General features: G+C 35.0%; 1 protein-coding gene across 2 annotated transcripts in view; it reads left to right on the top strand.

Moving 5' to 3' along the window:
• The window catches only part of Mtx2 (metaxin 2), a 65,569-nt gene that overhangs the window by 31,375 nt on the left and 16,531 nt on the right, over window positions 1-17,663 (top strand). For both annotated transcript variants that reach the window (XM_045147688.1, XM_045147689.1), the window contains 2 exons: window positions 14,450-14,522; window positions 17,456-17,532. In XM_045147688.1, coding sequence (XP_045003623.1) covers window positions 14,450-14,522; window positions 17,456-17,532 — 150 coding nt within the window. The remainder of the gene's footprint in view (window positions 1-14,449; window positions 14,523-17,455; window positions 17,533-17,663) is intronic.

Raw genomic sequence — 17,663 nt, 5'->3', positions numbered from 1 at the left:
TTGTGTAGTGTGCATGAGGCCATAGATTCAATACCTCTACCAAGAAAGGAAGGTATAAAGAAGGAAGGAGGGAAAGAGAGAGGGAAGATAACATTTAAATTCAGATTACAGGGACTATCTTTTTCATTTAATAATTTAATTTACACTTGCCTTTTGTAAGTAAATCTGTAAACATGAGAAGTAACCATCGTTGCATTTTCTTTCTGTTGACTGTATCATGTCATCAGAAAGTTTGGCATTTTTATAGGCCTCACTAATGCCATGATCACTAACCAGCTGATGCTTAGCTTTTGCCCTTTAGCAAATGAAACTTTTTAGGTGGGTATGCTAATTAGTGGTTAAATATTGTAATGCAGTGTTTGTGAACAACTACTGAAAGGAGTGCCTCTTTACTGCAAGTCAGTTAATACATTGGAGAAACACAAAGTAGAAAACACAGCTCCTTTTCAGTCATTTAGATACCACAGTAGACATGTTTTTCTGCATAACTATAAGGGAAATGATCTTGAGGCTTTGGTTTGGTTGAATATATTTTTGCTTTAAACAAGTTGGGCAGGGTTATATGCAATATCAACTGTCAGTTTAAATCTGATATGATTACAGACAGGGTGATACCAGTGTATATATTTTAATGGAAAGCTAGCAGAGTAATATTTTATGGAAAAATATTTTAAAAGTTAAAATGTCTGTAAATTTCACATAGTATAAAATTTTAGAAATTTAAACATCCTCCTTTTCTCTTTGATCATAACTGTAAAATGAGGCTTATGTATTTACTTTAAAAGTTAACAGAAAAAAAATACAAGTGGGAAGAGAATGTTGTTGACACTTATTGGATAAGAGGACTGTAAAAACCTTTGCAGTATACAAAATGAGCAAAATGGAGGCTGCAGATGTTTCCTTGATATTTAAATTCTTCAGATTCATTGTTTTATATTACATTAATTAGATCATGATGGTTAGACTTATAACACCTGGCATGAGTTATACGAAGTGTAAATATAAAGTATGTATAAGCATAAAAATGTGATGTTTATAAAGGATAACTGAACTTAAATTGCAAGCAGAATTTAGCAGATTAAAAAATTTCATCATTAATATTAGTCCCTCAGCACATAAATGGTATGATATATATAAAACACTTAAACTAGCCTTGTAAGATTTATAGTCACGAGGTGTAGTCAGAATAGAATTTGATGGCTAAGTTGTCTTTTTTTAATAATTTGTAAAATAATTATATCAGGTGCTTGCATAATTGTTTGACTTAGCAAAAATTCATGATCCTGTAGTTCTCTGAGAAATTACAAGTATATCAACAGTGTACTTTATTTAAAATATAAATAGTAAGCAGTGTTTTGCAATCTATTGCAGTTTAACAGAACAATAAAGACATACTACTAAGAAGGAGACAGTATTTTTTTAAACAGCAAAAGGCTAGCACTCTTCATAATTAGATATATGTATCAAAATAATTGATCTAGCAGCATTATATTTAAGCTGAAAATACACTTAAATGTGAGGCCATACACTATCCTGTGAGTGAAACATCTTTCATATAGTTCTAAGATGAAATTACCCTTGAATGAATAGCATCTTCATTTATCTTCAAACCTCTTCTGTGGTTTTAGTGAATCTATTCTTTCAACATTTTACAACAAGAATTACATTATACCATTATAACAGAGAGTATTTCTGCAACGTGAAATAGATTGGTTTGGAAAATGAACTTGGCTTTGCTATAAATTACATTCACAGGTACAAAGGAATTTGTTATTTTGTTTAAAATAGTCACAAATATAATTAAGGTCTTAATTTATGTTAAACTACAAATGTGGCTATTACTGTAACTGGATTAGGAACCTAATTTGTCACTTCAAGAATGATACCTAACATGTTTCATTCATAACCTTAGATACATTATTTCAATTATAAGGTCTGCAGCTGTTGATTTAAAAATGAATTGTTTTGTAGATAGACTTGTTCTTTGTTTTAAATTTTAAAACATGTCTCTTCAGTAAGGCAGAAAATCATTCTTTTGTTGTCAAAAATTTTCCTTTGTGTCCTGGTGAAACAGTGTATGAATTAAAACTCAGAACCTTTCATTTTATGTCCTGAAAATAGTACTACATCTTGAGAATGATCCTTGGTATGCACTCACATGAAATTTTTCACATTTAGGTATGAAAATATTAGGAGCTTTGTTTTATGGTTTGCTATCTAATGATAGCTTTAACTGGTTAGACTATACAGATGGATTAACCATCTAGAACTGGAATAACTTTGTTAATGTAGGTTTATACCACTTCAGAAGCTGTGTTAATAACCCTTTGAATTCTGTGGTATTAAGCTTCCAATCTTAAGTTCAGCTTTTTAAAACTTTGAATTGTTTTATCATTCTATTGGTACTAAACTGATTTTAATGCTTAGATGCAATTAAAGAGACTATTGTGTGCTTGTAAGACAAGTATCCATTTATTTTCAAATAACACAGAGGAAAGAAGATGGTTGGTGATGCTCATTGGTAGATAAATATTGAATTACTATTAGTTAACTAAAATGAAGCATATTTTATGTCCCCACCATCTGTTTAGCTCATCATAAAAATTACTTGTTTTTTTATTGTTATTTTTCTCAACTGGAAATATATTACCTTTAAAACTTTGATTATAGAGCTTAGGAAACAGAAAGGCAGTTTTCCCTTTACTCTCTATTCATTGAGTGCCAACTCTACTGGTTTTGCATTAGGTTCTTGGCTTATAAGAATTATTCTTTACCTTTCACTCAAACTTTCTAACGCTTTTGCTTAGTTTTGATCTTAAATTTTATTTTCATTTATATGTAATTCTAACAGAGTTATATATCATTTTGTAAAATAACACCTTTTCCTTATCCATTCCTTAGGGGAACCTTGGCTGATTTCCATTTCCTTGTTCGAATAAATAGAGCAGCAATAAACATGAGTGCACAAGTATCTCCATGGTAGCATGTAGTGTCCTTTGAGATTATTTGTACCCAGGAATGATATGACTAGGTCATATGGTAGTTCTTAATTTTTTGAATCACCTTCACATTGATTTCCATAGTGTCTATACCAGTTTATATTCTCACTTAACTGTGAGTAAGAGTTCCTGTGTCCATGTCCTTGCCAGGATTTATTATAATTTTTATTCTTGAAAGCCATTCTTATGGATGAGGTGGAATCTCCAAAACATTTTAATTTACATTTTTCTAATGTCTATGGAAGATGGACACTTTGACAGTATTTGTTGAACCTCATATTTCTTCTTTTGATAACTTTGTTTAGGTTCTTAGCCCATTTTTTAAAAAGTAGGTTGTTTGATATCTTCTTTTTCAGTCGCTTCAATATTCTAGATATTAATCTATCCATTGTTTACCTAGCAAACCTTTTCTCTCATCTCCTAGGCTGTTTCTTCACTGTATTAACTGTTTCCCTGTCTGTTCAGAAACTTTTTAATTTTATGAGGTCCTGTTTGTCAATTGTTGGCTTTATTTCTTGAGTGGCTGGAGTCATTCAGAAAGATTTTGCCTATTCCTATATCTTGTATTATTTTTTTCTACTTTGAACAGTTTCAGAGTTCCATATTTTATGTTAAAAGTTTTTGCTCCATTTAGAGTTCATTTTTGTTCAGATTTTCACATATATATATATATATATATATATATATATATTTTTTTTTTTTTTTCAGTTTTCCCAGGACCATTTGTTGAAGAGATTATCTTTCTCCAATGTGTATTTGTATATTTGTATTTGGGGCAACTGAAACTTATGGGCTTTTATCTATGTCTTTTCCATTGATATTTGTGTCTATTTTTGTAGTATAACTTGAAATTCAGTATGGTGATAGCTTCAGCATCATTCTTTTTGCTCAATATTGATTTGTGAATGTTGAACAATCTGCATTTCTGAAACGAAGCCAACTCGATCAAAGTGAATGATCTTTTTGTTATGTTCTTGAATTTGGTTTGCCAGTATTTTGTTTCTATGTTCATCAGGATGATTAGTCTGTAATTTATTTCCTTCCTATGTTTTCCTTCCCCTCCTCTTTAAACAGAAAAAGGCTAGAACTCTTCATAATTAGATATAATTGATCTAGTAGCATTATATTTGAGCTGAAAATACACTTAAATTTGAGGCCATACCTTATCCAGTGTGAGTGAAACATCTTTCATATAGTTCTAAGATGAGATTACTCTTGAATATCCTTGAATGTCCTTCTTTTGACTTCCCCTCCCCACCCATGAATTAGACTGGTGTTCAGGGTACCAAGCTTTCTCCAGGCCTTTCCCGAAAGTAGATTTGTAACAATAGTATTTGCCACAATACTGTTTGGGGCAAGACCTACTGGTTGCTATGTTCTGTGTAGTGTCTCTCTTACACCTTTTCCAGTTCCTAGGTTGTCTCATTGCTTGAGAGCTCCTTTATGACAGGTGGTCTGTTTCTGAGGACTGTTCTGGATTCGAGTCTGCAACTGCCTATGGCTCTGCTCCAGATCAGTGTCTGGTTCTGGCTTTAGCTCTGGCTTGATATCCTGAAGTGGATCTGCAAGTAGATTCCTGAATTTCTGGTACTTGTGCCCTGAGTTAGTGTGTGGATCAGTGATCGGTGTTGCCTAGGCTTAACTGGTGCTCAGACAGGTGCTGTGTGAAGTTTTAATGATTAGAATAATTGAAGTGAACCTGGCTGAGCTAGGTGATATGGACCAATGGACTAGGGTAGCTGCTGGTCCAACACGTAGTGTCTGACCTCACAACAGTTCTGTTGTTAACATTTCACTATTTTGTCACTATTACTGACTGTTTACTGTTGTTGTTACTATTGCTATTACAGACTCCTAAGACTGATACAGAAGGTTCATGCTTTTCAAGTGTATTTATATGCTTGTCTTTTCCATTTAGGTCACCACCTTGAGACTCATTAAATTCTTTTGGAGTACTTAACCTGAGGGCATTAAGGAATAGGTGTGGCTGATTGTTGTCTACTCTTGCATGGGTTAGAGTTAGTGGAGGATCCAGCAGCAGAACGTAGAATTTCTCTAAAGTGGCATTAGGGACAGCTGACAAGGTAGCACCTCTCTATGCAAAGGTAGTGTCCAGGGATGTGGTGTTCTGTTTCCATGCAGATCCCTTCTCATCGTTTTCTGAACTGAGCTTTACTTCTCTGAACTTTTTAACTTTCGGTAATTAAAACAAAGTATATTTGATATTTCAAAGTTTTAATGTTGTAGTTCTTACTTTCCTCTGTTAGAAACCATCAGATTTATATCTAACATTGACTTACGGCCTCCACATTCATGTGCACCACACAAACATCGTGCACACACATGCAGAGGAAAACTTTACACATACTGTTTTCTGTAAAGAAATAGATGGCTTTGCTACCAGGGAGATAGTTGAGTTAGCAAAGTGCTTGCCCTGCAAGTGTCATGACCTGAATTTGGAGCTCTAGCACCATGTAAAAGCCAAGTGTGACTCTGGCCTCCACATACATGCACACATGTGTACATGCACCTGCACACACATGCACTCACACACATTCAAGTAATACACACATAAAAGAAATGGATGAGTTTTTGGTTTTAAATTTAATTTCACTGATTTTATTCCAGATTTTTCTGGAATATTATTGATATATGGGAATAAGGACTTGAAGAGTTAACAGTGTTTTGTTTTGCTTGATTTGTTCATTAATTCTACTTTTACTAGAGACCTGCATACCTTTTGTTGTCCTGAAGATTGGCGTTGCTGAGGGTTCAGAGAGCTCCTGCTAATAGTAGCCCCATGTATTACTTCTTAGTAAATTTTCAGAACATACTCCTGCTTTTGTGGGGGTCATGTCTAAGCTTTTTAAAACTTCATGTTTTACTAATAAGCATCTATTTAGTTTTCAAACTTGGATGATAGATGCAGAAGCAGAAAAAAAATGATAAAACTGTCCTTTGTGATTTATTTATTTGACACACAGAGAGAAGCAGATAGAGAATGAGTGCACCAGGGTCTCCAGCCACTGCAAATGAGCTCTAGATGCATGTACCACCTTGTGCGTCTGGCTTTATGTGGGTACTGGGGATTTGAACACAGGTCCTTAGGCTTTGCAGTCAGGTGCCTTAACAGCTGAGCCATCTCTCCAGCCTGCTTTGTGGTTTTATTTTTTACTACTTTTGTGCTCCATGTGTTTTTAATACCTATTTCCTTATGAGTAAGTGATGGAGGGAGGGAAAATGGGCACATTAGCACCTTCTGGCATTGCAAACAAACTCCAGGTGTATGTGCCAATTTGTGCATCTGGTTTTACATGGTTACTGGGGAACCATACTTAGGTCATCTGGCTTTGCAAGCCAGCACCTTTAACTGTTGAGCCACTTTCCTAGCCCTGCACTTACTTCTTTTTGATTTTTCCAGGTAGGGTCTCACTCTAGCCTAGGCTCACCTGGAGTCCACTATGTAGTCTCAGGTTGGCCTCAAACTTTGGTGGCCCTCCTACCTCTGCCTCCTCAGTGCTAGGATTAAAGGCATGCACCACCATGCCCAGTTTATTTTATTATTTTTTTTAGGATTTTATTTATTTATTGGGACAGAGAGAGGGGTTGGAGTGAGGGAGGGAGAGGGGGGGAGGGAGAGAATGGGCGCTCTAGGGCTCTAGCCACTGCAAATGAACTTCAGACGTGTGCCACCATGTGCATCTGGCTTATGTGGGACCTGGAGAATCGAACCTGGGTCCTTAAGGCTTCACAGGCAAGTGCTTTAACTGCCAAGCCATTTTCCAGCCCTCTACTTACTTGTTTTTAACACTGTCATAGTACTGTGTCTGTCAGATGTAGATTAGTGACATTATTGTCACATGTGTTCAGAAAAGATGTGGTGCATATTTCAAGATTAGGCTTCTCATATTTTCAGGAAACCCTGCTTATTCAGTTTTCAAAACACAAAATTACCCCTTAGTTAGCAGCTCTAGGTCTTTGAAAAAGGAGCACATTTGTTTGCTATTTATTTCTTGTTAATTGTCTATTGGAGAAATGATGACTGGCAAAGAGCATGTACAGACTCCAAGGCCCTTTTTCACCCCATATCTGTGAATCTCGTTTTTCCTGTCATTGTAAATGACAGTTCTGACTTTGTAGTTTAAACCCGAAACTTTGAGTCATACATGGAGTCTCTCCTTTTGCCTAAATCCACATCCAATTATCAGCAAATTCTCCTAGTCGTCCCATAAAAAACTACAGACAGAATCTTATAACCTGTTACTCATCATTCTTACCCTGATGTAAACTTCTGTCATTTCTTTTTCTTTATTCTTCCTTCCTTCCTCCCTTTCTTTCTTTCTTATTTTTTGAGGTAGAGTCTCACTCTAACCCAGGCTGACATGGAATTCACTATATTGTCTTAGGGTGGCTTTGAATCATGATGATCCTCCTACCTCTGCTTCCTAAGTGCTGGGGTGAAAGGCATGAACCACCAAGCCCTGGTGTCTGTCATTTCTTAATTTGATCATGACAAAGTCCTCCTAACTAGCTCTCTTGCCACCATGGTACTGCCTGTACATATTCTAGCTGTTTTCAACTCAACACCTTCTAATGATCCCTCACTCAAGAGCCAAATCCTTCCAATTAGCTACACGGTTCTATATGATATTTTTTTGTTTGCCTCTTTGATCTCATTGTTTACCATTCATTTCATTACTTTCACATAGTCACACTAGTCTCATTACTTACTGTTCCTGAAACATACTAGAAAAAACATTTACTTTATTTTATTTTAAAAAAATTCTAAATTTTTATAAATTAATTTGAGCAAGAGAAAGAGGCAGATGGATGGATGGATGGCCTGCCAGTGCCTCTAGTCACTGCAAACAAACTCCAGACGCAGGTGCCACCTTGTGCATCTGGCTTATGTGGGTACTAGGGAATCGAGCCTGGGTCCTTAGACTTCAGGCAAGCACCTAAAAACTACCAAGCCATCTCTCCAGCCTGAAACATACACTTTCTTAATCCCCTTGAACTTGAACTACTTTTCCTTTATATATCTACATGGCTCAATCCTTACCTTTCTCAAGTTTATGCTCAAATATTATATTGGTATGCTTTGATCTCACTAACATGTATAGTAGGCATGTCTTTATACTCTTGTATTTCTAAGTTGCGTATATTACTGTGCAGCATTTTTTTTTTGCCTGTATGCTTTTTGTTTTTAATCTTTAGTTTTATTTATTTGAGAAAGAGTCAAGAGAGAGAAAGAATGGGCACATCAGGGCTGTCAGCCACTGCAAACAAACTCCAGACACATGTGCTACCTTATGCATCTGGTTTACGTGGGTTCTGGGGAATTGAAACTGGGTTTTTTGACTTTGTAGGCAAGTTCCTTATTGCCAAGCCATCTCTCCAGCCCCCTATGTCCTTTTGGATGGAAACACCATGAGGACTGAGACTTTTGTTCACTGATTCATTCCCACTGGCTTAAGTAGTCCCTAAGTATGTGGTAGGTGCTAAATGAATGTGCTGAAATTATTTTTTTTTTAGATATTCAAAGTTGTATCCTTCTGATGGGTCACATTGTCAGGAAGCCACAAAGTAGACTGAATAAATTAGCCTTTGACATGTCTCTTGAGCTGTCATTTACATTTTTAAATCTCTAACCCTTCAAAAGAAGAAATTACACATAGGTAATTCTCTACTTCACATATATTGTATACCATGTAGTGGCTTTATAGGAGATTCCAGGTGCAAAATGCTTTTTGGAATTTAGTTTGAGCAGTCCAGTTGATGAGCATGCTTATTGTTTCATGAAAGCTGCAGATATTCCATTGTAGGTTTGCCACCATTTGTTTACCCAATCTCTCTTGTCAGTGGGTAATGAACTGTTATTATATCTATTTTATTGTTATAAAATGGTCATAGCTATGAATATCTTTATATAATTAATTTTATACAAGTGGTGTATTAATTTATATGATATACTACTTCTAGTAGTAAAATTCCTGGATTATAGGTTACATACATTTGAATTTTGGTATACCTTACTAAAGTACCATCAAAAGGTCACATTGACTTTAACTTTAGTTAGTGGTTGAATATAAATTATACCTTGAAATTTGACTTAAGCAGTCTTTTTTTCTATATTGTCAAAAATTTCTATTGCTTTATTTAAAACATTTACATGTGATTAGATCTAGAAAATTTCTTATTCATATTTTCATGTGCTCATTCATTCAGCTGATAATTATTATCTTTTGTCTATTTCTCCTTCTTTCCTTCCTTGTCACCTTACTTTCTATTTTCTTCCTTCACATATATATATGTTTTTTTGAGGCAAGCACAAAAGACTGGCTTTTTTTTTTTTTTAATGCAAGAGAAAGAGAGAGAGAATTGGCATGCCAGGGCCCACAGCCACTGTAATCGAACTCCAGACCTGTGCGCCCCTTAGTAGGCATGTGCGATCTCTGTGCTTGCGTCACATTTTGAGTCTGACTTAAGTGGAATCTGGAGAGTCAAACATGAGGCCTTAGGCTTCTCAGGCAAGTGCCTTAACTGCTAAGCTATGTCTACAGTCCATTCTTATATGTTTGATCATAGTCTGTAACTTTTCAGCACCTCTGCATTCTAATTTTAAAATAAGGACATTTGTACCAATCTCATAGGGTAAAGTTATGCAAGTACCTGGCATGTAGTAAGTACTTAGTAAGTGTTAGGCATTATAATTTTTCTTTGACATTGTCTCCTGTTTTCTCCATTTTCTGTCTTCTTCCAGTTTGTTTTTCTGTGATTTGTTTTGGCTCTATATTTTATGCCTGAGGCTTTCTTAAATATGTCTTAGCCTGGCTTACATCTTACAGTGTAAAAGTGAGGCACTAAAAACTGATGGGGCAATAAGTGACTTTTTGGCAAAGAGTGTGTCATTGTAGACTGATTATACATTGAGTTTCTGAGTTTTATTACCATCTCCCTCACTTCAACTATTAGTATTTGTAGTTTCTTCCCCAGAGAAGTATTCTGGAGGAATATCCTGTGTTTGGAATCTAAGTGGGAGCGGGTGCTGTGGATCTCTTCAGCCAATGTGTGTGCTTATCCTTAACCTTTTATGCATGCTACTTTGCCTAGTGCCAACTCCAGTGCTTGGATCCCCAAGTCAGGAGTCTCTGTCTCCATTTCTCCAAAATAGAAACCTCTTATCTTCTACGTAGAATGGGGAGGGCTGGTTATCTGATGCTTGTATGGACTTTCATCCAGTGCTTCTGTTGGCAGACTCATACTTCTCCTCTGCCTTTTGTGCTGCCTGCTGCCTCCAGTTTTGGAATATTGCTTGTGTCAGTGTTGTAAGTATATTGATTTTCTCCTATGCAAGCTCTTAGGTTTTAGTTTCCTCTTCCCTTCTGAGTATTCTTTCCATTTTACAGGAGTGGCTTGCCATCTCTGCTCTACTTTTCTTTTCCTTTTCACTCTTTACATCTTTTTGGGTTTCTATCTTTTCTACTTCCTCACTGTTACTTCATTAGATTTTTTTTAAGGTCAGAGATAAATGTATAAGTTCAGTCCTTAATATAATTACTTATTAATTAGCTAGTATTTTTATATGAATTTTTTTAAATAAAAATATATCTTGACACCCCTGCCCCTTTAATGATTTTTTGATATTATGGATTTAATTAATTTGTTCAGTATGTTAAAACTACATAAAGTTTATTAAACTTCAGGCTCTTAAAAGTCAGGTTCTGGTTGCTATGTTTTGTGTACTTGTGCATACTTATTTATATGTGTGTGCATTTGTGAAAACACTTCCTACTACATCATGTTTAGGTACTTGGTAACCTAATGCTTTATTATATTTATTGACTATAGTTTTAATTGCTTTATTTTTTTAGCTCTTAGGTTTTGCCAGCTAATTTGCTTGATGTTTTAGCCAATGGGGTAGCTCAAGGAGTGAGTGAACTTATATTAATTCTCTTTGACACTGGAAATATTATGGTGCTTAATGTGTCACTGTTCCCAGAAATTGATTGATTATTGCAGGTTTCTGTACAGTGTACTGTTCTGTCAATTGTTTTTATAATAAATATTTAGTCTAATAACTTTCAAATAATGTCACTTTATTGTGCCAAGGTGTCTTTTATGTACTGATTACCATTGTTTGTTTATTTGCAAGGGGAGGGAGAATGAATGAGCATGTGTGCAAATAAACTCCAGACATATGCGCCACTTTGTACAGCTGGCTTTACATTACATGGGTACTGGGGAATCAAACTCAGGCTTTGCAACCACTGAACCATCTCCTCAGCCCTGATTACCGTTGTTAAAGATCCATGCTATCCCATAGACATCATCCCATCACACAGAAATGTTTGTTTGGTATCTCTGTTATGTAGTTAAGTAACTACAGTAAGCTTTATGCATAGGTGCCCATTGAGCATTGAAATGTGGCTAGTTTGTTTACAGAAACTGAATTTAAAATTTTATTCAGTTTTATTAAACTGAAATTTAACCTAAATTGTATCATATAGCTAGTTGTTGTTATGTCGGACAACCTAGTTATAAAACATTCTGGGAGAATGTGCTAAATGAATTATGTTGTCATCCATTTATACTGGGTTAGGGTAAAGTATCCAGTTGAGGAATGAGAGTATATTTTTCTGAACCCAAAAATAAAAGTAAAAATTATAACTTCAGTTTGAAAAAGAAAGAAATTGTGCTTTAGGTTGCTACATAATGTCTGCTGTTCAGTTTTGAAAATGAAAGTGAGGGCTGGAGAGATGGCGTAGTAATTAAAGGTGCTTGTTTGTAAAGCTCTATGGCTCAGGTTCAAATCCTTAGTACCCACGTAAAGGCAAGCACACAAAGTGGCCCATACATCTGGAGTTCATTTGCAGTGGCAAGAGGCCCTGGCATTTCCAGTTATTCTTCTCCTGTCTGCTTGAAAAATAGATTGAAAAAATGTTTTTTTTTTTTTAATTAAAGTGAGCAGTGAAAGTACTATTTTGGTACTCAACAGTTTTCCTTAATCCTATAGAAGAAAGTAGAAATACTCTTTATATTTTATGTTACTAAGACAGTCATGGTACTGTTTTTACATTTTTAATGTTCTAAATACTGTGCTTGTGACACCAAACTTCTTTGTGAACTACAGATTAAGTTCAGAAAATTTTGTTTGACTTAGTAAATTACACCAGTGCTATTAACTTAAACTCTGACCTGGCATGGTAGCACTCACCTTTAATACCAGCACTAGGGAAGCAAAAGTAGGAAGATCACCACCATGAGTTCAAGGCCCGCCTGGGATTATAGAGTGAGTCCAGGTCAGCCTGAGGTAGAATGCGATCCTACCTCAAGAAACAAAACAAACAAACAAACAAATAAGAAAGCTCTGGTTATCCAGGATTGTGTTGTCAGTTGAAGTCTTTGGTATGTTGAATACTGTTAAGTTGGTCATAATTCAGTTATTTTATAAATTGAAACATGAATTTGATTAGAGAATAGTATAGTTGTGCTTAATTTTTTAGTGAAATAAAACTATAAAATATTGGTATAATTATAGTATATATAGTCTAGCAAAAGATACCATATGCACAATTTAAAAAAAACATATATATATATATATATATATATATATATATATATATATACATACATACATACATACATACATATATATATATTTTGTTTTTTTGAGTTAGGGTCTCACTGTAGCCCAGGCTGACCTGGAATTCACTATGGAGTCTCAGGGTGGCCTCAAACTCACGGCAATCCTCCTACCTCTGCCTCCCAAGTGCTGGGATTAAAGGTGTGTACCACCACGCCTGGCTAATTAAAAAATATTTAAAAAAATTTTTGTTTATTTTTACTTATTTATTTGAGAGCGACAGACAGAGAAGGGAGAGGGAGAATGGGCATGCGAGGGCTTCCAGCCACTGCAAACGAACTCCAGACACGTGCGCCCCCTTGTGCATCTGGCTAACATGGGTCCTGGGGAATTGAGCCTCAAACTGGGGTCTTTAGGCTTCACAGGCAAGTGCTTAACTGCTAAGCCATCTTTCCAGTCCTTAAAATTATTTTTATATTTTATTTTTATTTATTTATTTGAGAGAGAGAGAGAGAGAGAGAGGGAGAGGGGGAGGGATAAAGGCAGATAGAGAATGGGCATGCCAGCCACTTCCAGCCACTGCAAACTCCAGATTTACTTAATGATTTATAAACCCATTGTTCAATCCAGAACAGAGGAAAGGATTACAATAAAACAACTTTATGAGAAACCCATATTAGATATGAGTAGGCTGTTCTATTCATAATCTTAATATATCATCAGTAGTGAAGTAGTGGCCATGTTAATTTATCTCAACTCAGATTTGACTATTTATTTTAGATCATCAACTTCAAAATAGGAAAAAAGTTTGTTTTAAGTTGTATGTAGTAATTAGATCATAGTACTTTATGGCTTCCTTGCTAAATAAGCAGTTTTATAGTGAAAAAGAAGCCAAAAATCATACAAGAGAGAACAAACTGAGTATTATAAAAAAATACAGTGGATTTGGTAGAGTTCACTGTCTTAAAAACATTTAAAAATGAATTAGTATAACATGAAATGAGATTTTGTATTTTCATTTCATGTTATAATGTATACAGTTCTTTATAATAAAAAGTCTTGGGCTGAGGAAATGGCTTAGTGGCAAAGCCTAAGGACCCAGTTTTGATTTCCCAGGACCCACGTAAGCCAGATGCACAAGGGGTGCATGCACCTGGAGTTCATTTGCAGCAGCTAGAAGTTCTGGTTGCACCCATTCTCTCTTTCTCTCTCTGCCTCTCCCCCCACCTCTCACAAATAAATAAATTAAAAAAGTTTTCCAAAAGCACAAGCTTTAAAATTGGCAATATAACATTGTGTGGTTTAGACTTATTGTGACTCACGTGTTCCCTACTGTTAGACATGTAATTGCTTATGAAATTTGTGTTCCTTTAAAGGGAGAATAAGCAATTTAATTTTTAAAGATGAATTAGCATAGAAGCCACATGTAAGGATTTTGCATATTACTGGAGAAAACATTGAAGTAGCAGAAGCAATATTTTGAGTTTTCCAATAACTTGGTGATCTTAAAGAGAGCAATAGAGTTAAACAATCAACATCTTATAAAACTGGGACATTAGTCATCTATCAAAAAAATTAAAGCAATACATAGTATCACTTACTTAAACTAATATGATAAGTGAATTATTTACCTTTTTCCTTACATATATATTATTGCTTTAAATTTCATATATTTATTAATGTCTGTCATTTTATAGAAGTGAAATGACAATATTTTTATTTAGTAACCAAGTTCTTGAAACAGGTTTACTGTTGTGTAGTAGCATATGTTGTATGGACTATGAAGTTTAGGAAAGAAATGAAGAAATTTTTTTTTTTTACATATGTTTTTAACTAGACTTATTGCATGACTCTTTATTTACAGGCCTTTTTGCAGATGTGTAATCTGCCTATTAAAATTGTGTGTAGGCCAAATGCAGAATATATGTCTCCATCTGGTAAGTATGGTTTTATTTTTCTCTGTTAATATTGTGTGTGTTTTGCAGTGCTGAGAACTGAACCCAGGGTCTTGCATATGCTAGACAAGTTCTGTACCACTGAACTATTCTGTTGACAATCTGGATTAATATAATCATGATTTTCCAAGTTGTACCTAGGTATTAAAATGCTTGATTTTTAACATTAACCTTTTGAAGAATATTCCCATTGTTTTCTAAAGCAACAGTTGTGAACTTAATCTTAAGGGCACATTTCAACTGTCATCAGAGATGATTACTGGCATGATATGGGAATTTTTTTAAATAGTAAATAATAAGAAAATATATGATCTTAGGTTTCCCTGTCTTTCTTATGTAAGACTGTCGTCTTCAGAGCAAAATTTAATGTTAACAAATCCATTCTTTATTCAACATGCTTCTCTCTCTTTTATCTTTCCCTTAATAGAGGTAGAAGAGAGAGGGAGAGATCATGGAGTAATTAAGACTTCATAAGATCTTAGTTCTGATTATCATTGAAATGATATTGCTTTCTAACTTTTTGTTTTGATAGACTTGGAAGTCTTGAAAAGTTTAAATCATTGTGAATGTTTTATTTTCTATTTTTTTTCCTGTATGACATTTTCTAGTAGATTTAAATAGTCTTAAATAATTTTAGTAAAAATGTAATTATAAAGATGTAATGTTACAAAGCTGATAGCTCTTAAATATAATTGTCATTTTAAATTGTTATTGTAATTACAGTTTTGCTGGAGCAGTCACAATACATGAATAAATGATTGTGTGTAATTGACTAGTTTAAGTATATTATGTTGCTTTTTAGGGAGATATTTGTCAGTTTTTTCATTGTGATATGATAATAATTGAGGGATTGCTTGTGTTCAGCATACTTTTTACACTGTTAAATTATTAAGGGTGGTAATTGTCAAAATATACAAAATACACCATTGGTAACAGGGAAATGTCTTCCAAATATATCTCACTAGTGTTGTGTTCCAAAAGGCCTGCCCTTCCTTTGTGAGGCATGCTATCCTATGGATGCAGATGAAGAAGCTTTTGTTGGTGTTGGGCATCTCATCCATTACCCCCAGGCTCACTGAGCCAGAGAAGTAGAAGCTATTGAAAAGTGGCAGGAAGAAGCCTGCTGTTAGTGTGAACTCTATTTGAACTAGAACTGACAGCGGGTTTCATCCTTTAACATTTGGAGTGGACTGTCTTGCTAGTTGGAGACAATTTTGATCTCTTTATTTTTCAAAATATTTTATTTTTATTTATTTATGAGAGAGAGAGAAAGAGAATGAGAAAAATGAGAATGATTGTGCCAGGGCCTTCAATACTGCAAACGAATTCCAGATGCATGTGTCACCTTGTACATCTGGCTTACGAGGGTCTTGGGGAATTTGAACTTGGGTCCTTTGGCTTTGCAGGCAAGTGCCTTAGCTGCTAAGTCCTTTCTTCAGCCCTCTTTATGTTAATAATTGTGTTAAACACCAATATTTATTAAAATGAACTATTACTTCCTAATGTAACATTTATTTAAAGACACAGATGCTTACTATGTTCTTTTTCCCCTCATATATTGGGAACATATTTTGTATAAAACTCACCAAGTGTTTTTTTTTTAATATAATTTTTTAAAAATTATTTATTTATTTATTTGAGAGCAACAGACACAGAAAGACAGATAGAGGGAGAGAGAGAGAATAGGCGCGCCAGGGCTTCCAGCCTTTGCAAACGAACTCCAGACACGTGCGCCCCCTTGTGCATCTGGCTAACGTGGGACCTGGGGACCCGAGCCTCCAACCAGGGTCCTTACGCTTCACAGGCAAGCGCTTAACCACTAAGCCATCTCTCCAGCCCCAAGTGTTAATTCTTTAAAAGACATTTATTGATATATTATCATGTGTTCAGCAATGTTGACCTTGATGGATTTCAGAGATTTAAAATTAAAAAGCATAAAAAGAGAGGCTGAGTATGTAGCTCAGTGGTAGAGTGCTTGCCTAGAAAGCACAAGGCCCTGAGCACAATCCCTGGCATTGCAAGAAGGAAAAGAAAAAAGCATTAAAAGAAATTTTCTTAAACATAGTTTTCAGAATAAATTGGTGCATTGTACTATACTCCAATGAGAAAGCCCAGTTAAATTTCTTTAATCAGTGTTTATGAACTAGTGTTCTGGCATGGCTCATGTGATTTGGACAACTAATATTTATTTCTTTTTTTTTAAAAATTTTTTTTTTGTTTATTCTTATTTATTTGAGAGTGACAGACAGAGAGAGAAACAGGCAGAGAGAAAGAGAGAATGGACGCGCCAGGGCTTCCAGCCACTGCAAATGAACTCCAGATGCGTGCGCCCCCTTGTGCATCTGGCTAACGTGGGTCCTGGGGAATTGAGCCTCGAACCAGGGTCCTTAGGCTTCACAGGCAAGCGTTTAACCGCTAAGCCATCTCTCCAGCCCTAATATTTATTTCTTTGTAGTGATTTCTTAATGTTGGCTTGGGAATATTATAAAATACTGTGATCCATTATATATGAAAACTTTGGGACAGAATCTACCTAATCTGTTTCTCTCTCTCTCTTTGTGTGTGTGTGTGTGTGTGTGTGTGTGTGTGTGTGTGTATTTGATGTTTGGGACAGGATTTTACTATATAACCAAGACTAGAGCTTGAATTCAGGATCTTCCCACTTCAGCCTCCTGAATTCTAGGACTATAGGCATGCACCACTATGCTTGGCTCTTTTGTTTTAAAATTGGTTAGTAATCAGTGCTTAACAATTTGTGGCATTTATATACCTCTAAAGATAATTTATAAATGTATAATCTTTATTAGTAAAACATGCATGCTTTTAAAATTAGATTTCTTTTTATTAGCACAAACTTTAATTTACTGAAAATGTTTTCTCTTTTTTTTTTTTTTTGCCCCACCTGCTCTTAACAGGAAAAGTACCTTTTATTCATGTGGGAAACCAAGTAGTATCAGAACTTGGTCCAATAGTCCAATTTGTTAAAGCCAAGGTAATATAAATGATAGTGCATTTATTTGATCACATTTACTTTGAGATATGTTATTGTAATTTTGTGGTGTCTCTTAACATTGTCATTGAATTTAATGTTTATTTATAAAATGCTGATACAAATTATTGTTT

The sequence above is a fragment of the Jaculus jaculus genome, chromosome 4 (genome assembly GCF_020740685.1).
Source record: "Jaculus jaculus isolate mJacJac1 chromosome 4, mJacJac1.mat.Y.cur, whole genome shotgun sequence".
Taxonomy (NCBI): Eukaryota; Metazoa; Chordata; class Mammalia; order Rodentia; family Dipodidae; genus Jaculus; species Jaculus jaculus.
The sequence above is the reverse complement of the archived record's forward strand: the minus strand, read 5'-3'. Positions and strand labels throughout refer to the sequence as shown.